The sequence below is a fragment of the Chrysochloris asiatica genome, unplaced genomic scaffold, assembly GCF_000296735.1.
Source record: "Chrysochloris asiatica unplaced genomic scaffold, ChrAsi1.0 scaffold00182, whole genome shotgun sequence".
Classification (NCBI taxonomy): domain Eukaryota; kingdom Metazoa; phylum Chordata; class Mammalia; order Afrosoricida; family Chrysochloridae; genus Chrysochloris; species Chrysochloris asiatica.
This window is the reverse complement of record NW_006408700.1, coordinates 5,117,761-5,141,877: the sequence shown is the minus strand read 5'-3', so window position 1 is coordinate 5,141,877 and position 24,117 is coordinate 5,117,761. Positions and strand designations below refer to the sequence as shown.

At 42.1% G+C, this 24,117-nt stretch overlaps 1 protein-coding gene across 1 annotated transcript in view; it reads right to left on the bottom strand.

The window, feature by feature from the left end:
- Positions 1-24,117, bottom strand: part of UST (uronyl-2-sulfotransferase) — a 485,915-nt gene that overhangs the window by 60,109 nt on the left and 401,689 nt on the right. Inside the window, exons 6-7 of the mRNA XM_006872058.1 lie at positions 18,874-18,971; positions 15,338-15,495 (exon numbers count right to left, since the gene is read on the bottom strand). Coding sequence (XP_006872120.1) covers positions 15,338-15,495; positions 18,874-18,971 — 256 coding nt within the window. The remainder of the gene's footprint in view (positions 1-15,337; positions 15,496-18,873; positions 18,972-24,117) is intronic.

Below are 24,117 nucleotides of genomic sequence, written 5' to 3'. Positions count from 1 at the left end.
CCCATAGCTCAGACAGACACAGAGGAGTGGACAATAGGGTTCTCCAGACGCACAAGGCTGGGACGTAGAAGAGATGTTTTCCAAGGTGCAGTGGTTGGTGGTGATTAAGTGCCGTGAATTGATTCTGACACATAGCGACCTTGTATAGGGTTTCGGAGAGCAGCTGGTGGCTTTGAACTGTTGACATTTGAACAGTTGAACTGTTCTGGCTTCCAAGGGATCCTGTCAAGCAAGACCAGGTAGTCCCCAGGACAATGTTGGGATCACAGCCAGCTCAGGTCTGGGTCAGGAAGGGCTGGCCACAGAAGGTAAGTCCACACTGGTGGGCAAAGGGGCAGGGCAACGGTTGGTGCTCAGAGGTGCATAGAGGGATCCGGATGGGAAAAGAGCCAGACACGGAGGGCTGACTGGAACTGGTGGGTGCTCCGGGTCTCCGGGGCCACTGGATCTTAGGTGGGGAGGCTGGGAAGAAAGCAGGAGGAAGAAGCAGAAGGAAGAAGTATGGGATCTGGGAGAGTCCTGACATAGGGAAGAAGTGAGGGATCCTTGGGTGGTGGTCGGGATTGGAAAAGGCTGGTAACCAGGGGATGGGTGACATATGGCCCTCTGGAAACTGGTTTGGCTGCTTGTTATAAGAGCAGATGCGTGCCTCAGTGCCAGGTTGCCTCACATGGAGAGCTAAGTCAGCTGCTCCTTCTCCTGGCCTTCGATAGAAATCTCTGAAGAGCCCAGTGGCTGACAGAGCCTCTGGGGAACAGGGTCACCTGGGACCCAAGGCAGGGTGGACAAGTGTAGGCCACAAGGGCCGGAATGCCTTTTTGCACTTCCGGTACTTCAAGCCTTCCAGGCCCCCATTGCTATGTGCAGTAGGGTGTTTTTCCATGTCCATGGTGCGAACATCTATGCATTCTTTGAGGTCTGGGATAAACATCTCCTCAAGGTGGCACCCCAACCCTGTTTGTTTCAGCCTGCTGCTGTTGTTCAGTGCTGTAGAGTTAGTTCCTACTCATCCCGACCCTGTATAGGGTTTCTGAAAAGCAGCTGGTGGTTTTGAACCTTGTGATTAGCAGTTCAGTGCTTATGTTACAGCGCCACACCAGCACTCCGTGTTTATTTCATCTTTTTATGACCCTTTCCGGGGACTAGCATTTAACTCATTGCTGACTACGTTTCTTGTTGTCTTCTGGCATTTTAAAATGATAATTTACAAATATCAGTTTCCAAAGAAGAGATCTATTTTGGGAAAGTTATCACTGAAAAAGATCAATGTCTGTGAATTAAATCCTATTATGTTATTCTTACATAATAAAATGGAAGGTGCTTTATCTTAGAGGAGGGAGGAGTCTAAGGTAGGACCAGATTAATAAGCAAGTAAAAAATACATTTAAAAATAGTACAATTCAAAGTAATTATTATTTCCAGGAAAACAAACAATAATAGTTGAAGGAGGTTAAAAATATGTTACATGTCAACTTGAATGCTGACATGTAAGCATTTTTCTGGAAAGGTGATGTTTCTGTGAGTTGGATAAAGCATTTTTCTTTCAGGCAAAAGTTCAATTAAAAAACCCCCTCTGTGTTTAGGAGTTAATTTAAAGGGGTATTTACATTTTGTGCTTAATCCTAAGAACTTACTCAACAGCTACAGATTGTAGTTATGTGATTTTACTTTAAAATTGCATATACTGTTTTCAAGGCAAAACACTACTGTTTCTCGATGCAACCTAATAAATATGTGAAAGTTGGATAATAAAAAAAGGAATTTCTGAGTTCAAACTGTGGTATTGACGAAGAATACTGACTATATTGTAGACTGCCAAAAGAATGAACCAATCAGTCTTAGAAGAAATACAAACCAGAACATTTTCTAAGAAGTAAAGATGGCGAAACATCAACGTGCTTCCTTTTGATCTGTCATCAATCTCAAGATTGATACCCAGCGTGTTTGGTAGAATAGAGGATCAACAACAAATGAAGGAAACCACTCAATGAGCTGGGTTGACACAGACACCTTAACACTGGACTCCAACATCTCAATGATCACGAAGATGCCACAGGACTGGGCAACACTGATGCATGGGACTGCTGTGAATTGGAGCTGACAGTTCAATTGTGGTGCTGTGGGTTAATGCACCAGACCACAAAGCTGTTTGAACTGCAAGGTTGGCAGTTCAAGCTCACCAGCTGCTCCTTGGAAACCCTATACAGGGTTGCTGTGAGTCGGCACTGACTCGATGGCACTTAACAACATTTAGCAAGAGAAAGGTGCTGTCAAACAGATCATTTTCAAAATGGGTTTCTTTTGTGTGAATTGCCACACACTGGATGAATTATAATACATTGGTGGTCTATCATGATTTCTGAACTCATATTCCTTGGAGAACAGACAAAATCTGACAAAGATAATAACCTCTACTGGTTTTGAAGCTCTTACATTTAGCTGCTAAACACACTATGAATGCCTAACACCTATGAAATCAGTGATTAAATAGGAAGAGTAACTTTAAGAGAGGTCACAAGCTTTTGATGCTTTGTGATGTTTCTGGAGATAGATAGCTGAGCTCCGTATCTCAGTGGTGTACTGGTGTGACACTGTACAATGGCGCACTGGACCGAAAGGTCAGTGATTCAAATTCATCCTCTGCTCCTCGGAAACCCTACACAGGGTCGCTATGAGTCGGAGATGATGCTCAACAACAGCACAGTCACTTAGGACTTGGTGGCTGTGAGATTGTTCCACCTTTTTGATACTCAGATTCCTTATTTATAAAATGAGGAAATGAACACTTGCTCCTCCTAAACCTCAGAGTCCCAGTGAGGTGCTGTGGGTTAATGTGCTGGACTGCAAAGTCGGTTTGAACCACAAGGTCAGAGGTTCAAGAAGGATCACCAGTCACCCCTCGGAAACCCTATACAGGGTCGCTATGGGTCGGGATCGACTCGGCATCACTTAACAACAACAAAACCTCAGAGGACTCATATAAGAATCAAGTGAGATAATGTAAATGATGTGCTTTATAAATTGCAAACTGCTATGCAAATAATTATGACTTAGAAACTGTTATGGCTTTGTAATCCAGGACTCTTCTCTCAGATATGAGTGTTGTAGAAGAATTTTAGATCCTTTAACATGGATGTATGTACATACACACAAACATAATTCAGTGCCAACATCAGTATAATGTGAACCTAGGACGTGGCTGGTCAAAAACAGGTAAGTAAAATATTCTTAGGGAGAATGTTGATGATACTATGAACTGACAGCAAAGTGAGGTCCTATTTCTATAAACGATAAAAGAATTAAACAATTTCATCATTGGCTTCTGGAGACATATCGTCTGAAATCTTCCTATTTATGATCAGTTGCATTTTTGTGAGGTCCAGGATGTTTATATTATATTTTAACACAGAAGCAATAGCAAGTGGGCAATAAAAATAGAAAGAAAGACAGGTTTTTTAGAATTGCAGATTTTTAAAAAAAGCCAGAGTTCATGGTTGCTTTGCTGTGCTGTGGAGTCGGTTCCAACTCATCACCACTCTGTATAAGGTTTCCAAGGAGCCGTTGGTAAGTTTGAACCACTGACCTTGCAGTTCAAACCGACCTGCTGGTCGAGTGTTTATCCTACAGCGTCACACCAGGACTCTTTTATTTTAATGCACACAAGCTATGGATTGTACTCTCCCTACCTCCCAATACACACACATACACGCACACGCAAGCTCTGGTGTAACACCGTTTGGATACAACAATCTGTTGTAGTTGGAATCCTTTTAATATTCCGGATCTCATTTGTAGGCCCCAGTATGTCTGTGTTCAAACATTATGTAAACCCCTGTCAACAGATGCAAACCCTGTTTTTGGAAACTCTACGCCCTTCCTGAGAAAATGGGGGTACACTGCCACCTGCTGGCCACCGTTTATTAATCAATTTAGTGTTCTGAAGCTCGGTCCTTCTACACCTGGAAAACAAACTCATGGTCTCCCAAGAACTCCATTATATCTTTGGGCACTCATCCTATAGCTACTAAACATGACAGACAACATACTCCTTAAGATCCAAGAGTAATTGGTTCTAGTCACATCTCAATGGTGACTTTCGTCGAATGAAACTTAAAATCTTAACTCCCTGATCTTCCTGGAAAGAGTTCAGGCATAAAGACAGATGATATTTAAAGAATCTATGACTTGGATTATGTGTATCTTTCAGCCCTTGAGAATATGACTTGAATCATAGTTCCACTTAACTTATTCCGTGTGCTTGCTTCAGGAAAAGGGTGCTAGCCAGCATATACTTGTTCTTCACATAAGCCGGAAGTGCTTTTTTAAAGTTTTTATTGTAAATTGAGTGAAAGTTTACAGGGCAGAGAATCAGTTTTATATTCAACCAATCGTATACTCTGTTTTATTACAATGATTATAATCCCCTCCATGTATTATCAGAAGTGCTATTTCTTAAAGACATATGGTTTCATAGTCATATACCAGTGTTCACTGATGAACTAAGTAAGGTGCTTCTCTGCTTCCTTCTTTCTCCCTCTCTTTCTCCTTCTCTCCCTTTCTCTGTCTTTAGCTCTCTTCCTTTTAAAACTTAGATATACATCTTTGTTGTTGTTAAGTCCCGTAGGTTTGGACTCATAGTGACCCTGTATAGGGTTTCCAAGGAGCGGCTGGTGAGTTTGAACTGCTGACCTCGCAGTTCAACTGCCCTTGAGGTCGAGTGCTTATCCTATGGTGCCATGCCAGGACTCCTAAACTGAAAGGTTGGTTCTAGTTGCCCTCAGACACATCCCTGTGATATGGTGAGCAGGCTAGTTAGTCATTGGACACTCTTTATATGCTAGTCTGGTGAGTGTCACAACCATCCTATGAAGTAGATACTATTATACTATTACTGATTCATCTTTTGTTGATGAGGAACCTGAGGCTTAGAGGAGTTAGACCTCTGAGCATAGTTAACAGGCAATGGAACAGCTTTGAGACCCAGGCTGTCTACTCCATAGACAGCGAGAACGGGGTGGCCATCTGGACCAGAGAGCTTGAATTAAGCTGGGAGTCCTGGCTTGATCCCTTGGATCACCACAGCTGTAAGGAAGAAGTAATTCCAAACAAATCCTGCAGGTGGCAATATTCTCTACAAGGTGAGACTTTCTAAAGCCATGGAGGCTATACAAGCTTTACTACTGGGAGGACAACATCACCCCGTGACTGCGTTATCCAGCAAAAGATGGAAGGCTGCTGCTGTAAAATGCTGTTAAGTTGGTTCAGACTCAAGGTGGTAGTGGTGAAGTCGGTTCCTACTCTTAGCGACCCCAATATAGGGTTTCCAACAAGCAGCTGGAGGGTTTGAACTGCTGACCCTGTGGGGTTCAGTGCTGATTCTACATGTTACATCAGTATCATCCTAGTAAAGAGAATTTAGTGCTAAAAGATGGGCACCTTAGAGATTTTCCATGCTCTAAATCACAAGGGTAACCATGGTGGATGGACAAAGTTCTAGAAGGCCCTCCTAACTCCAATTCAGTCTCCTTTTCTTAAAGGACTCCGTTAGTCACTTGGTACGTAGTTCAGCTCAGCCTGACATTTTATTGGTAGATAGGATGAAATTCGTTATTTCTATGTAAATATTCTCAGGCTTGAATACTGCGAAAAACTTGAATTTAGAGAATTCAGTACTACACACCTACTTACAATTATCATTTATGTACCAAGCCACTCCCCCTAAAAAGAACACACACACACATACACACAAAATAAAACCCCCAAATCCACTACCACTGATATGACTTCTGAGACTGTAAATCTTTACAGGAGCAGACAGCTTCATCTTTCTCCCATGGGGAGAATAGTGGGTTTGAACAGGTGCCTTGCTAGTTAGCAGTCCAATGCCTTACCCACAGCACCACCAGTTTCTGACTCATAAGGACCTTGTATGGGGTATCTCAGGAGTGGCTGGGGGGTTTGAACTACCAACCTTTCAGTGAGCAGGTCAATGCTTATCCTACATCACCACACCCATTTCATTCATGTATAGCAAAAGAAAGGCAATATTTAAATTAGTACTCTATTCATTGTCATTGCTTATAAAAGTATTCAAGTAAAAGTAAATCTTATGAATCTCAGTGGAACACTGCCAGATAACACCAGAATATTGAGAATTAAAATATGAATGTTATTGTTGTTAAGGGCCGTCAAGTCGGTTCCGACCCATAGCGACCCTATATAGGGTTTCCGAGGAGCACCTGGTGAGATTGAACCACCAATCTTGCGGTTGAAATGACTTTGCAGTCTGACTCATTAACCCACAGTGCCACACCACAACTTCTGAAATATGAATAGCACCAGAATATTATCATATATAATGCCGGAAGATGAGCCCCTCAGTTTGGAAGGCAATCAAAACACTAGAGAAGAGCTGCTTCTTCAAAGTAGAGTTGACCATGAGGATGCGGATGGAGTAAAGCTTTCAGGACCTTCATTTGCTGATGGGGCACAACTCAAAATGAGGAAAAACATCCATTAATAATTGGAACATGAAATGTACAAAGTATAAATCTAGGAAAATTAGAAATTGTAAAAAATGAAATGGAATGCATAAATATCGATATCCCAGGCATTAGAGAGTTGATGAAATGGACTGTTATTGGCTATTTTTAATCTTACAATCATATGGCTTACTATGTGGGAATGTCAAAAAGAATATTTCAAGATCTATCTTGACGTATATATGCTGTTTGTAATAAGATAATATCCATACACATACAAGGAAGGCCTGTTAATATCGCTATTCTTCAAAATTACACACCAACCACTAAAGCTAGTGAATGATGAAATTGAAGAATTCTATCAACTTCTTTAGTCTGGAGTTCATCAAACATGCAATCAAGATGTATTTAATTACAGGTGATTGGAATGCAAAGGTGGAAACAGAGAGGAAGGAGCAGTAGTTGGAAAATACGGTGTTGGTAATAGAAACAATGCTGGAGATTGCATGATAGAATTTTGCAAGACCAATGACTTGCAAACAAATTTTTGAACAACATAAAAAAATGACTATATGGAAAGAGAAAGACTGAGTGCTGGCAGCCAGGAGGCAGGCTTGCCTTTGGTTCTTTAAATTATTATATATTCCTGAGTGTTTTTGTGTACAACCTCCCCCCAAAAACAACAACAACAACAACAGAGGAAACAGAAGCAAATACTGTTGAATTAGGATGTACAAGGAGATAGTAATCATTGCAATGAAACGATGGTATAAAACCAATATTCTCCCATGTAAACTATCACTCAAATCACAATAAAAACTTAAAAAAAAAAAAAAAGATGATTATATATATGGACTTCACTAGATGGAATACAAAGAAATCAAATTGACTACATCTGTGGAAAAAGATGGTAGAAAATCTCCATATCATTTGCCAAAACAAGGCCAGGGATAATCTGTGGAACAGACCATCAATTGGCTATATGCAAGTGCAGGCTGAAGCTGAAGAAAATAAAAATAAGTGTACAAGAGCCAAAATATGACCTTTGACATCTCCCACCTGAATTTAGAGATCACCGCAAGAACAGATTTGATGCATCATACACTAATGACCAAAGACCAGAAGAACTGTGAGATGGCATCGAGAACATCATACAGGAAGAAAGTGAAAGGTCATTAAGAAGACAACGAAGGAAGAAAAAGACAAAAGAGACTCTGAAACTTCCTCTCTAGTGTAGAGATGTTAAAGCAAATGGAAGAAATGAGAATGTAAAAGGAGCTGAACAGAAAATTTCAAAGGGCAGCTCGAGATACAAAGTCAAGTTTAATGAAATGTACAAAGACATGAGTTAGAAAACCAAAAGGGAAGAACATACTCAGCATTTCTCAAGTTGAGAGAACTGAAGAAAAAAAATCAAGCCTGGATTGCAGCACTCAAGGATTCTATGGGAACAATATTGAATGAAGCAGAAAGCATCAAAAGAAGACAGAAGGAATACATAGAGTCACTGTAGCAAAAAGAAATGGTTGATGTGAAACCATTTCAAGAGGTAGCATGTGATCAAGAGCCAATGATATTGAAGGAAGAAATCCAAGGTGCATTGAAGGCATTGACAAAGAACAAAGTGCTGGGAATTGATGGAATACAAATTGAAATCTTTCAATAAACTGATGCAGCACTGGAGGCACTCACTCATCTATGCCAAGAAATTTGGAAGACATCTACTTGATCATCTGATTGGAAGAGATCCATATCTGCGTCCATTCCAAAGAGAGGTGATCCAACAGAATACAAAAATCATCAGACAATATCATTACTTGCATTTCACATGCAAGTAAAATGTTGCTAAAGGTAATTCAAAATCGGCTTCAACAGTACATTGACAGGGAACTGCCAAGATTCAAGCCAGATTCAGACGAGGACATGGAATGAGGGGTACCACTGCTGACATCAGATGGATCGTGGTTGAAAGCAGAGAATACCAGGAATGTTTATTTTTGCTTTATTGACTACTGTTTTACTGACTTTATTGACTGTGTGTGTGGATCATGCCAAGCTATGGAGAACATTGTGTAGAATGGATGTCCCAATATGCTTAATTGTACTCATGAGGCACCTGTACATAGACCAAGAGGCAGTGGTTCAAACAGAACAAGGGGACACTGAACGGTTTAAAATCAGGGAAGGTGTGTGCCAGGGTTGTATTCTTTTACTATATGCATGCTGAACAAATAATTCGAGAAGCTGGATTAATGAAGAAGAACATGGCATCACGACTGGAGGTAGATTCATTAACAACCTGTGATATGCAGATTATACAACCTTGCTTGCTGAAAGTGAAAGGGAGTTAAAATACTGATGAAGATCAAAGACCATAACCCTCAGTATGGATTGCACCTCAGTGTATCGAAAACAAAAATCCTCACCACTGGACCAATAAATAACATTAAGATAAATGAAGAAAAGATTAAAGTTGTCAAAGACTTCATTTTGCTTGGATCCACTATCACCACTCATGGAAACAACAGTCAAGATATCAAAGGACATATTGTATTAGGCAAATCTGCTGCACAAGACCTGTTTGAAGTACCCAAGAGCAAATTGTCAGTTTGAGGACTAAGGTGCACGTGACCCAAGCCATGGTCTTTCCAATGACCTCATCTGCATGTGGAAGTTGGACAATGAATAAGGAAGACCATAGTAGAATGGACACATTTGAGCTATGGTGTTGGAGAAGACTACTGAAAGGACCATGGACTGCCAGAAGATCAAACAAATTTGTGTTGGAAGAAGTTTTGGAAGGAGATCTAGAATGCTCCTTAGAAATCAAGACAGCCAGACTTCATCTGTCTTGATGTAGACTTATTACCAGGAGGGACCATCCCTGAATAAGGACATCATGTTTGGTCAAGAAGAGGAAGACCCTCAATGAGATGGGTTATTACAGGGGAAGCAGCAATCAACTTAAGGGTAACAACGATTGTGAGGATGATGTAGGACCAGAGAGTGTTTCGTTCTGTTACGCATAAGGTAACAAAAACTTAGTGTTTCATTCTGTTACACTTAAGGTAACAACAACTTAGAACTGACTGGAAGGCACCTAACTACCACCACAGCAAATCTGTTTTTCAACAATTCATGAATGAACTTAAAGCTCCCAAATTAGTATGTTAAGCCAATTGTTTGGAGTTTGTTGCACATTTTTTCTTTGTAATAGGTAGTCACCAAGCTCTCAGGGCAGCCCGTGCAATTCTAGTGAATTCCTGAATGTGGCTTCAATGTTTTATATTTGCAATGGAAACGAGTGGAAAATGAATACTAATGTCATGCTAGCAACTTGAAAGTATTTAAAATACAAGAAATAGGTTTGAGTGACAGTACATGTCTTTTCAATAAACAACATTCTTATTAATGGAGAAAAGACTGAAGTTGTCAAGAGCTTCATTCTTCTTGGATCAACTATCAACACTCATGAAAGCAGCGGTCAAGAAATCAAACAACGTATTGCATTAGGCAAATCTGTTGCACAAGACCTTTTTCAAGTGTTGAAGAGCAAAGATGTCAGCTTGAGGACTAAGGTGCACCTGACCAAGTCATTGTATTTTCAATAACCTCATATGCATGTGAATAAGGAAGACCGTAGAAGAATTGATGCTTTTGAGTGATGGTGTTGGAGAAGAATATTGAAAGCGTCATGGGCTGCCAAAAGAACCAAGAGACCCGTGTTGGAAGAAGTGGAGCCTGAGTGCTCGTTGGAGGCCAGGATGGCCAAATTTTGTTTCTCATACTTCGGACATGTTGTCAGGAGGGACCAGTCGCTGGAAAAGGATATCATGTTTGGTAAGGTGGAGGATCAGAGAAAAAGAGGAAGACCCCGCCAGAGAGATGGATTGGCCAAGTGGCAGCATCAATGGGGTGAAACATGGCAACAATTGTGAGGTTGGCCCAGGATCAGGCAGTGTTTTGTTCTGCTGTGCATAGGATCGCTATGAGTCAGTACTGACTCAATGGCACCTAACAACAACAACCACAAGTCACCAGAAGGAAAAGATAGAGGTATTAGCTTATATGGTTCCGTATCTGGACACTAGGTGGCTCTATAAAGCCAGAACCAGCTTAGAAAAGAATGTTCCAATGAGTGTCGTCCCTATCACAGATAATCTCATGCTCCCTGCTTTTCATTAATATGCTTATTTGTTTTGACCTTTACTGTGATTTTAGCTGCTAAAGGAATTATGACTAAGAAAAACACTGATAGCTCACAGCACAATTTTTAAGAGCAAAAGATATCAAGAATTAGCAAATAATTCATCTTCAGAAACATGCAAGTCTTGTTCCTTCTTCCCACCTTTTGGTGGACGACTATGGATCATTCTCCTGGACTGGCTTCAGTTTCTGATTTTTAAAAGGTAGTAAGACATTAGAAAGCAAAGCAGAGATCAATAAATAGAATAGAAAACTACATGTTAAATCAGTGAGGGCACTCTTGTCCTGGTTTCTCTGTCATTCAAACTCAAACCCAGCGCTGGCAGAGTGACTGAGAGCTTACTCTAAAGCATCAGCAAGTGGCCACCAGCTGGCAGGAAATACCTAAGGGCCATCTCTTGGGGACCCATCCCACCAAAACTTTAAATTTGACTTCATCTTGAGTAGTTACTACCATAAGCTTCATCTGAGATGTGCTAGTGGACTCTCACCAGAATTGCAAACATAAATAGAAAAGAACGCTTGTTGACTATTTTTTTTTCATTTCTAAAAGCTAGGTTTCTCAACTGTTTTGGTAGGAGGCAAATTTTCTTGATGTCCACATGGATGACTTCCTGCTAGAAATGGACAGGGGAGATGAACAGTCACACCGTTGTTTAAAAGTTATTTTTCTAAGTGCTGGGTTTATTGTAAGAAGTAGTGCTGACTGGAAAGCATTGATAAATATCATTCCAATCGAGAATATGGGAAAGCCCATTTGGTTAAGAGACATGATTATGTTTACTAACTCCCAAAACAGTTATTTATGTGAGGTTTTTTTGTGTGTTTTTTCCTTAAGTGTCATGAGACAGGTATAGATGTTCCTAGGATTTCTGGAAAGAAACTTTTAAAAATCAGCACATAAACTATCACATAATTCACACTAAAACATTAAAAAATAATCAGCACACACTTGCATTTTAAAAAACAAAACAAGACACGCCCAAAGAAAAAAACAGCCTGGAGAGCATTTTATTCTGTTACACATAGGGTCACTATGGGTCAGAACCAACTCGATGGCACCTACCAACAACGAGAACAAAGTCACTCAATCCCCCAGTAACTTAGAAATTAGGTTCTCTTCCATCTGTTCTCCAGTCTACTCAGCTATACAATTCTTTTATCAAAGGTAAAAGCAATGGGTTCAGAGTGGTATCAAATGTAAACCTAGACTGACAATGGGCAGAGGAAGAGCCATGGTGACTAAAGTAACTGGTAACTTCTATGAACCGCACTGACATTACCCCGCTGGTTTGTGGCCATGTAAAAACACACTTGGACTTACCGTGTGGCGCTGTGGGTTAATGCACTGGACTACAAAGTTGCTTGAATCACAAAGTCAGTGGTTCAAACTCCTCAGAAACCCACTGCAGGGTTGCTATGGGTTGGAACCAACTTGAAGGCATGTAACAACAACAACTATCTTTGCAGAGACTAACATTTTTTGGGCTGTCCTAATTTGTGTTTGTCAGAGACTGGGGAGAAGCAGGATGGAGAGGAGCTGCTCACTGGGTATGGATTTCTTTTTGGATGAAAATGTTCTGAAACTAGACAATGATGGTTTCGCAATGGTGTGAATATAATATGTCACCGAATTGAACCCTTTGAAATGCTTAAAATCATTACTTTTATGTTAAGTGTATTTTACTGCAGTAAAACAAAACAAAAGTTGTCTGAATTCTCAGGTCCATGCCCTCTGGAGGTTGACATCTGGTGTGCTGGATTAGGCATCACGTGATTAGCATCAGCTCCAGGTCCCCAGATGGATAACAATGCAATATAAAGGACGGGGCTTAACTGAGACTTGACAAACCAGCTGTGGTTGGGTCAATTCTAACTCCTGAAGACACATGTGTGCAGAGCATGACTGTGCTCCATACAGTTGTGTGCCTGAGTTTTCAGAATTAGCTCACCAGGCCTTTCATCTGAGGTGCCTCTGAGTTGCCTGAGTGCTTAACAATGGGTACCACACAAGGCCTCGTTATACAACAATAAGTCTCAAACACTGAGACAAGTGTGTGCTGTTTTATTCGTCATCATGTACAAACACACGTGGAATCCTGGTGTGGCGCTGTAGGATAAGCTAACTATGAGGTCGGTGGTTCAAACCCACCAGCCGTTCCTCTGCAACTCTATACAGAGTCACTATGAGTCAGAACTTACTTGATGGCACTTAACAACAACAAGAAACACACATGCTATACAAAAGTATTTCACCAATGGAAGAAATAACAACGAATAAAGTAAACCTTTTTCTTCAAAGGAGTCTAACTCAGGATGAGGTCTCTCCTCGCAAAGGGCAGAGGTTCTGTTGTCCTCTAATGCTGACAACAGGCCACGGTGGGGCTCTTCAATTTTGGTTTCTAGAGCCAAGGGAGGCCTAATTTCAGCAAGCAGGTGTTTAAGGGTTACGATGCTTCCAGATGTTCAGACCACTTTTCCTGCTGAGTGGAAACACCTACAGACACATCTTGAGGTTTTCTATCAAGTTTCCACACGTAGGTGAGTTGTGATTTATCCTAGTCAATTTCAACTCATAGCTGCCTGAGAGGGCAGGGGGAACTGATTCACAGGGTTTCCAAAGCTGCATCATTCTCCTGCAGAGCAGCTGATGGGTTCAAACTGCCCACCAACCTGTCAGTTAGCAGGAATGCTCCTTACCCACACCAGGGCTCCTCCAATACAGAACCCAACCCAACCCACCGCATCAAGTCGATGCCAACGCACAGAGACCTTATAGGACAGGGTAGAACTGCCCCACCACATCTTTGTCCTGAGATTTGAACTGCTCCTCATTTTCCTCTGTGCCACCGAGAGGGTTCTGACTCACAGTGACCCTGTATAGGGTTTCCGAGACAGTAAATCTTAATGGGAGCAGAAAGTGGCTGATAGATTTGAACTGCTAACCTTGTGGTTAACAGCCCAGCTAGTAATCCACTTCCAGAGTTCCTTCGTTTTCCTGTAGCTCATCACTAATGGTAAGAGGCCACCTATGTAAGGAGATCCAGGGAGGGTCCTGTTGATCTGGATTTGAGACCTGCTAAGGATGCAGGTGTGGCTCCAGGGCCTTGCTTGCGCAAGGCGGTAGGTGAGGCAGGATTTTCTTATTTCTATACGCCAGAACGTTGTTGTTAAGTGCCGTCAAGTCGGTTCTAACTCACAGTGATCTTGTATAGTGTTTCCAAGGAGAGGCTGGCAAATTTGAACCACCGACCTTGCTTGTGGTCCAGTGCATTATCCCACAGCGCCACACCAGGATTCTAGAATGCTATCTCCCAGTTACAGACAACCAAGCCAAACAAGAAGCCAGTGAGTGCTTAATTCTGGAAAGCAGACTGGAGACAGGGAACGAAATGCGGTGTTGCTCGTCTCCCTCCCAGGATTAAAAAAATAACGATCGTGCAAAAACTAAATGATGGATTTCTGAAAGCAATCATATTTACAACAGTATAGCCAACTCTCGTAGCTGCTTCAGTCCATTTCTTGCTTTAATTTGGAAACTGCTCCATTTGTTAGGCAACAATCTAAAGTGTATTTTCAATTTGATGCTCCATCTACTCTACTGCTAGCGCTTCACACACCAGAGTGCTTCTGCCAAATGCAAGTGGGGTCAGAGCTACCTCATCACAAACACGGTGCCACCATCTCCACACACCTTTCTTTCAAAGAGCTCCTTGGTGCATACGTGGGTATCCGTTTATCTCCCCTAGCAACATGCTCAGGATGAGGTTGGTGGAGAATGTTGCCGATTGCAGTTTCCAAAGGGAGATCAGGGCTCTTCCTTTCTGTAAGTAATCTGATCTCACAAAATGGTTCACTACACACTTGACCCAGAAAACCTTTCAAAAGCCTGCAAATAAAGAGTTTCAAATCTCCGGGTCCACTTTAAGAACACCCATGATGTTGCCCAGACCTTCAAGGGTGTGCATATCTGAAAAGCTCCTAAGTATTTAAAAGATGTCACTTTGCAGAAGCAATGTGTACCATTCTGACATTACAATGGTAGTATCTGTCAGTGTACCCAGGCCAAACAGTGGGGCTGGACACAGGGTCGGTGGTTCAAAAATAGTTGAATTTTTGCTTAAAAATTCAGAGAGGAATGCTGAACTTAAGGGTTTAGAGGAGGAGTCTCTGGTCATTGAGCACATCTGGGTCAACACAGACCCAAAGATGCGCTGCAGAACTTTCAGAGCTCATGGTCAGATCAACCCCTACATGAGCTCCCCCTGCCATATTGAGATGATCCTCACTGAAATGGAACAAATTGTTCCTAAACCAGAAGAGGAGGTTGCACAGAAGAAAAAAAATTATCCCAGAAGAAACTGAAAAAAACAAAACTTATGGTTTGGGAGTAAATTAAGTTTTAAAAAAATACAAATAAAAGTTAACAACAGAAACAGGGAGACAAGGGACATTGTAATGAGCCTTTAGACACATGGTAAATTTATGTGTGAACCCAAACTCCAGGTTTTGGATCCAGTCTTAGGAGGGATTGTCTTAATTTAAAGGATCAGAACCCCACTCTCCTTGATGTCCAGAGTCCTTCTCAAGATGCATGAGCCCCGAAACAGACCTCTCACCACGAAGAGCTGGCTTATGAAAGGAGTTACCTGGGTTTTTGTAGATGCCGAGCACACCCTTGAAGTAATGAGGTAAAAATCTCTCCAGTAAAAGCAACACATCTTCCAACTCCTCAAGAATCCCCACAAGAAGGAAGTTTTCATTCACGTTCACTTTCGCTCTTTCCAAGGCCCACTCACCAGGCTCCCTTGGTGGATACAAAAATCATAGTTAAATCAAAGATTCAGCAACAACCTCTCCCTCCTCATTTACATAAGCTCACATCCTATTTCCTGCAAGGACCTGCCCAATGCAGCCTCCTCCACAACACTCTCTGGGCCTCCCTTGTGGGTCCCTGGTCTCCTCCCCTTCCCACCGCACTTTTGGGGAACCTCTCTCTTGGCCTCTAACCTTTTCAACTGGACATAATGCCCAGCCCAGGGCCTTGAACTCAGTGGGCTCTTCCTAAATATTTATTGGAAGAAGAATGGAGACACAGGTAGTTGTTGTTGTTTATTGTTAAATGCCATTGCATTGGTTCTGACTCATAGGGACATGGCCTAGGGTTTCTGAGGAGCAGCTGGTGGGTTTGAACTGCCAACCTTGTGGTTCACAGACTAGTGCTGATCCTACAGCACCACACCAGGAGTCCACAGGTAGTTAGGTACTTATAAACACACTGGTCAAGGTGATAAGAATATTTTTATAATAAGGGGACCATATGTAGTCAGAAGTTGTAAAATATAAAATGTATAGACATTGTTTCTGCAGAAATAAAAAGTGGTTTCAGGTCATATCTGCCAATTTTTGTATTCATTGTTGTTGTTATGTGCCGTGGAGTCGGTTCCGACTCATAGCGAGCCTGTACAGGGTTTCCGAGGCTGTAAATCTTTACAGGAGCAGAAAGCTTCATCTTTCTCCTGCGGAGCAGCTGGTAGTTTTGAACTGCTGACCTTGCGGTTCACCACCTGATTCGTAACCACGACGCTACCAGTATTCATAAAAGAGTTTAAAAGACAATTTTTCTTTTCTTAAAAAAATGATTTTATTAAGGGCTATAGAATTAGTTCTAACTCATGGCAACCTAGCAGAGGGTTTCTGAGGGATGGCTGATGAGTTTGAACTGCTGACCTTGTGGTCAGTAGTCCAGTGTTTATCCAATAGTGCCATAGCAGGACTCCGTTTTTTTTAAATAATGTTGTTTTTGTTAAGTGCCTTCGAGTTGGTTTTGAGTCATAGTGACCCATTATAGGGTTTCCAAGGAGCGACTGGTGAGTTTGAACAGTCTACCTTGTGGGTCAAACCGACCTTGTGGTCCAGTGTAATGCTCAGAGGGATCTAGTCTACCCCTTCTGTTGACCAGGTTTCTGAGCCAGCAGCACTTAGATGAGTAAGGGCAGCCCAGGCCTGTCATTCACTCTTTGGAAGAATTTGGGCAGGAAAAGGGGCCTCTTTTGAAAAGAAAAAAAAAAAGAAAGGTCATAAAAGCCTTTACCTAGCTCAAAGAATTGTGATAAATGCTAAAGAATATGACATTTTGAAAGTGCTTTAGAAATGAATACATGTGTACTGACGTAAGGTATCATGAGGACTCTCCTAAGATTAGGAAATGTCTAATTTAAAGAATATGTTAGGGCATTAAAATCACACTTTAAATATCTTTCTTGTGATCAGAAAAGGAGTCATCTGCTCCAGTCCTCCCAGGATCCCAAGCACTGGCCCTGAACTACAAAACCAAACTGAACTAGTGGCCACTGATCGATTCTGACTCATAACAACCTTATATCATGAAGTAGAAGCGCCCCATAGTTTTCAAGGCTGTAAACTTTACTATGGAGTCCTGGTGTGGTGTTGTGGGTTAGTGTGCCAGACTGCAAAGCCATTTGAACTGCAAGGTCAGCAGTTCATTCAAGCTCACCAGTTGCTCTGCAGAAACCCTATACTGGGTCACTATTGGTCAGACCAATTCAACGTCACTTAACAACAACAACAATCTGTACTATGGAAGCAGATGGCAGGAGCTTTTTCCCTCAGAGTACCTGGTGGCTTTGAATCCCAGGCCTTTAAGGTTCACAGTCAAGTGCAGGACTCCTGTCCCTGGACTGTTGTTAAGTGCTGTTGAGTCAGTTCTGACTCAAAACGACCCTGGACTAGAAGACGTTCATTATTGAGGAAAGGGGCTGGGGACATCCTGAACTCAGGAGGTGTTTCATGAAGCAGAAAACGGACACTCCAACTGTCAGAATTCTGATTGTGAAGACAGTGTTGTGTAAATGGAACAGAACAGCAACAACAACAGCAACAGGTAACACAGTGGGAGCATAAAAGCACAGAGGATGGATTGTAATTTAGAAACAGTTGTCTCCCACGGCCCTCCAGAACATAACTACATTCCAAGCAGTTAGTTTCCTTTGGGGGAAAAAATGTCATCTCTGATAACATGCTTTAGTTTCCACCAAAGATAATGATTCATTGTTACTACTGTTTCTTCTCTATAATGATTCATTGTTACTACGGTTACTTCTCCAGGGTACTACATCCACGTAGCATGGTGGATTTCAACTGTAGCAACACCAGAATTACCCGGGGAAGAGGTTACAAATGACTGGACCTCAGCCTCAGAGACTGGGACCCCTGGGAGATTTAGGGGTTCTTATCAAGCAGGGATTCCTTGTGTGGCGCTGCGGGCTAATGCGTCAGACTGCAAAGTTGTTTGAACTTTGGTGGTTCAAGCTCACCAGCTGCTCCTTGGAAACCCTATACAGGGTCACTATGGGTCAGAACCGACTCAACAGCACTTAACAATAGCAACAATCAAGCACTGCAAACCCATCAGTTGCTCCTCGGAAACTCTATGCAGGGTCACTATGAGTCAGAACCGACTCAATGGCACTATAAGCATATAGTATATGGAAAGATGAGGCGGATGCTTCCCTGAAAATTTACAGATTTGGAAACTGAGGAAGTTCTAGTCTGTTTGGCAGGGTATCGATGAGCTGGGATCTCCTTGTTAGCAGTGGGTTTGGTTTGTATTCAGCGATGCTGATGCCGACAGTTATAAGACTACAGAGTCCTTCGTGAGATTGTACAGGACCTGTACAATCTGAGTAAGTAGCTTTTCTCACGAAGGTCTCACACCTGATTGATTTCCTCTCATTCTACTAAGTATGTTTCAGGAGAAAGACCCCAGTAAGAACTGGCTATGAGCTTCAAGTGACTCCACACCTTATTAGACATACCCCCAAGGGCAGGGACAGTTATTCCCCGTGTACCATCATTGTGGGGGGCCTGACCCGACCTGTTATTGCTTGGGCTCAGTGGTGACCCCTGGGTTGAAGTCTAAAGGAGATACTGGGTGGCTTTATGTTGCATCTCCTAAAGCATCTGGGAGAGTATGACTTGTTGATTTTCTTCTTACAGGACATAATGATCCTGAATAATATCTTTACAGATTGACAATAAATAGTAGCTGAATTCCAGAAGTTTGGGAGGAGAGGGGTCCCAGAGCCCCACCCGGAGTGCGACCCTGGTGGGGTGTCTGCTATTGTTGTGCCCATTAGCATGCTATGGCTGTTTGAATCTTTACCTGCATCTGGGATGCTGTCCACAAAAGTACGGGATGATGTAAAATAACCTGGGGTTGGAACACTCGGGGTAGTTCTCAAGAATACACTCACTGATATCCTGGAAGAGAAAACACAGCAATGAGATACCTTGTCACCTCCACAGTGCTTTGTCAGGTGGCTTACAGTTTAAGTGGAACAAATACTTAGGTTCAATGGGTGTGTCTCGAAGAACACACCATAGAGAATTCACAGATTTCACAAGAAAACTTGCCTCTTGTCTCAGAAGATCCTGGTGCCATGACCAGCCACACAAATGGCCAGACCAGCTTGATGTTGAGTAAGCTGCCTTTCTGCAGTTTTCTAGCCGCTCGGGCATTAAACCAGGTCACAAGCATGCTGGGAACAGTGATAACCCACTCTGCTTAGTCGCAGCTCCAGCAGCTGCCAGCCAACTGGTATGCATACAGTTGGCACCCAATCAATATTTGTTGAATGAAATCTATATGACTTAATTCTTCATGAATTAAGACACAATCAGAGATACCTCTACAGTCAACATACAGATGCATTCCTATGTGCAACTACACATAGGAATTCTAAGTCCCTGCAGAATTCTCACAAAGGGTTTGCAGAATTTGAAGGGGCTTTAAAATCACACTGGATGTTGATTTAGGTGAGATGCTTGTACAAGGACTTTCGCTCTCATTCAAAGGGAGCGGTCATGATTTCTATGGGAGGAAGTTAAGCAAAGTGTCTCTGTAGGCATCACAAAAGCTTAAAATGGCTCGATGCTTTCAAACAGAATCTATCAATCAACTTTTATGAAAGTATTTTATAGGTAGCTCTGGTCTCATTATTTATGATGGGATTCCATTCCAAGTACTCCATCATTGGTTGGTTCTGACCTAAGTCGGATACTTGAGTTTTTCATTATTATTGCCTTTTAGTATCAGTATATTTATAAATCATAACACTGAACATCTGTAAATGTACATCTGAGGATAACAGCACCAGCAAATCACACGCTGCAACAGTATCTGTAGCGCCTATTACTAAGGATAATGTACTAAAAAAACAGATGATCGTAGAGTGATTCCTCATAACTTGAATGCGTCATAAATTGGGAACGACTTGCACACTGAATATTCTAGATAAGGCATGTCTGGTTCTTAAGCATTTATAAAGTGAAAAGGTAATCCAATTTACAAACAAACCAAACAGCTATGAGATATGCCAGAAACAACTTTGGCAAGGCAGATTTAAAATGGATACAAGTCACAGACATTACTGAGGGAGATTATGTGGCAGTAGAAGCCATTGTATCTGATAGGACTGAGGTAAGTAGACAGTTAACCCAAAAAGTTTTAGTTTAAGTTGGGGATCAAAACAATAAAACACTATTTAAAAGCAACTCTTTTCCCACTTATATTCCTTTGTCTTGTGTACTAATTGAGTAAATTACAAAATTATAATAACAAATTCCACTGAAATATACAGATTCATCAACAAACACACTCCAGGTAGGTACCTAAGTGAACCAGCTGGAAACAGAAGTGTACAGGTTCTGAGAGAGCAATTTACTAGCTATGAACAGAGAGGCATGGTCATGTGGTTAAGTGAGGGATGGTTAAGAGTACCTTGTAGTTGTTGTGAAGTGCCATAGAGTCGGCCCAACCCATAGCAACCCTGTATAGGGTTTCTGAGGAGCTGCTGGTGAGCTTGAACCACCAACCTTGCAGTTCAAAAGGGTTTGTAGTCTGGTGCATTAACCCACAGCGCCACACCAGGACTCCTTTGTCAGGTATTTAAATCCTTTAAAAAAGCAGATGTAATTCTCATGGAATCCAGACTTTCAGGAGACATCGAGGCTGGATGAATTCCTGAAAACTGTTGCCGTGGGATAATTTTAAAACCTTAAACCTTGAACCAAAAATATCCCCTGAAGTTATCTTTAAACTAAATACCAGACAAACTCATTTAATAAAGACTGTTTGTCTCAGATACTGTGCTGTATTGAAGAATGCTCTGGTAGAAATCAAACTGAAAATGGCAACCTGAAAGGTCAGATAGAAAGCTGAACAAGGCAGTGAGTTCAAGTTCATGGTAGAGGAACAATTCGGAGGAGGGTGAGGATGGCGGCACAACTGAAAGAATCTCATCATTGCCCACAGACTGTACACTTAGAAATTGTGGAACTGGCTTATGCTTTACTGTGTACACTTTCAACAACCATAAAAAGCAGCTACTGTCATGAAGGGCCCTGGTGTGGTGCTGTGGGCTAATGTGTCAGACTGCAAAGTCGTTAGAACTGTAAGGTCGGTGGTTCAAGCTCACCGGCTGCTGCTGGGAAACCCTAAACAGGATTGCTATGGGTCAGAATCGACTTGACAGCACTTAACAACAACAACAATATCATGAAACAAAATGTGTAGACATTGTTGGATGGGAAACTAATTTGCTCTGTAAACTTTCACCCAAACCATATAAAATGTTCAAAAACAAAACAAAGCAAAGCACAACATGATAAACATAATTGAGGCCACGGAATTGTATGTGCAAAAAATTTGAAATGGCAAAGGTTACCACATACACACACACACACACACATACACACAAAGCTCTAAAAATTATTTATTGTGACAAAATGAACTATATGATTTGTTGAATGTAAAGCTAATGATTTGCTTGGTAAACATTCACAATAAAAAGTTAAAATAAAGAAGAAGAAAAACTGTGACACCAAGAAATGCAGGTATTGGGGTAGTCATTGCTGCAAGCTTTATCATGACAAAATACGGCCGAATGTAGACGCTCATGAATAGCGGCGCAGGCTGGCTTCAAAAGAGGCTACAGTACATCCATGCCATGAGACCCTGGGCAACTGAACAGGCTGAGGAGTCTGTGTGGACTGTTATGGAAAGTGTCTGTGAAAATCTGTCAAATGGAAAAAAAAAAGACAACACAGAAAGTATGGGACAATATGAATTCATGTGGTTGTTAGTTACTGCCACATCAGCTCTGACTTCCAGCGTTCCCAGGCACAACACAATGGGACTTGGCACCATCTTCATGACTGTGGATATATGTAAGTAGCTACTGTGTATTTTGAGTGTCTTCCAACCTAGGAGGCCCATCTTCCAAGCCCCATCCATACTCTATATTGTACACTACAAGTCCATACTCTGTATTATACAGTATTCTGTTGTGATCCATAGGGCTTTCATTGGCAAATTTTTGGAAGCAGATCTACAGACCTATCTTCCTAGTCTGCCTGAATCTGGAAGTTCCACTGAAATCTGTCCATCATGTGTGACCCTGCTGGTATTTGAAATACCAGCGGCACAGCTTCTAGCATCACACCAACATGTAAGCCACCACTACACTATGACAACCTGACAGACCGGATGGTGGACAGACAGAAAGGACAATATAAAAATAAGCACAACATGAAAGTAAGTCCCAAAGATTTCGAAGGAGACTCAGCAAAATGGAAAACAAAAAATTGGTTATTTCTGGAAATAGGTGTAATGAAAGACTACACAACTTTCACTTTATTTGCTTTTGAAATGATAGGTCTTAAAGGAATAAGCACATTTTACTTTTATCCTCAGAAGAACGTAAGATTTCCATGAGAATGCCTCTGGCCCCTTCCCACCTCCCACCTGCAGGTAAGTCTGGCAGATGTCTTCCCCAGAGATACTGGGCTTGTCCCTGGGCTGCCTCCCCTGGCAGCAAGCGGCAGGGAAGGTGGTGGAAGTCTGGGCAGAGGAGTGGGACCGGGAACTCCAGCTAGGACAGGCCTGAGCCAGAGGTGAGTTCCTGGTCCTACTTCCAGAGTGTTTGAAATAACAAGTTTGTATAAGACCAGGAATCTGAATGATTCTGAAAAGATGGTCACCCGTGAAGCAACTTCAACACTGTGCTAACAAGTAATTCCATGCTTTTGCTTGTTCACTCCCTGTGGTCAGCTTATGGGTCTGGAAGCTGGCAGGAGCTGGCCAGGGGCTGTGGAGGCACGGGGTACCTAGGAGTACCAACGATGACTTAGCTACACCTTGATCTATATGATGTGCTAACCTGGTCTGTGGATCTTGACACATGCCATGTTGTTGTTAAGTGCTGTTGAGTTGGTTTCGACTCATAGCGACCATGTATAGATAGGATTTCCGAGGGCAGGTTGGTGAGTTTGAACTGCCAAACATGCAGTTCAAACTAACCTTGAGGTCAACTGCTTATCCTACAGCGCCATACTAGTCCTCCATAGTACACCCTTGTAATACCCTTCCCTGCTCAAGTGGGCTCCTCTTTCAACATTGGGTCTAACCCTAAGACTCCAGTCTGCTCATCCCCTCACATTCTTGATAACTAAGAGACCCTGCTTAACTGCCAAGACCACAGGGCATTTTTGGTTGACCATATTTCTGTTGAAGTTCACTCTAAATTGGACAATCCCAAGGAGCATTCTCTGAGAATGACACCATGTTAGTTTTCTTTGTGGGTTCGATGTCTTTCCACTTGGATTCCACGCAGAATCATCTTAATGATTTGCTCCCATAATCTTTTCATAGGCTGGCTGTGATGAACAACACTCAGCTTGAGAGTGTCAAAGAGCCCACTGAAGTCAAAGGAAGACCCAGTCACTAACGACTTTGAAGGACTCCAAAGAGAAAATGCACTGGGCACAAAAATCAGTGAGAGCACTTGATAAAAAGTGGTTAAGTCCCTGGTCCTAGCTCCAGAGTGTTTGAAATAACAAGTTTGTTTGGGATGAGACCAGGAATCTCAATGATTCTGATGAGATGGTCAACTTTGAGCACCATCAACAAAGGTAAGTCCATGCCTTTGCTGCTCACTCCCTTACTGTTGAGTACCGTTGGTTCTGACTCAGTGACCCTGTACAGGGTTTTTGCGGAGGGGCTGGTGAGTTTGAACTGCTGAACGTGCAGTTCAAACTGACCTTGCCGTTCAGTACTTATCCTACAGTACCACACCAGGACACCTGTTCACTCCCTGTTGTTGTTAGGTGCCGCTGAGTCAGTACCAACTCATAGAGACCCTATGCACAGCAAAACAAAACACTGCCTGATCCTGGGCCAACCTCACTACTGTTGCCACGCTTGAGTCCATCGATGCTGCCAATTGGCCAATCCATCTCATTGCAGGTCTTCCTTTTTTCTCTGACCCTCCACCTTACCAAACATGATATCCTTCTCTAGCAACTGGTCCCTCCTAACAATATGTATGAAGTATGAGAGACAAAGTTC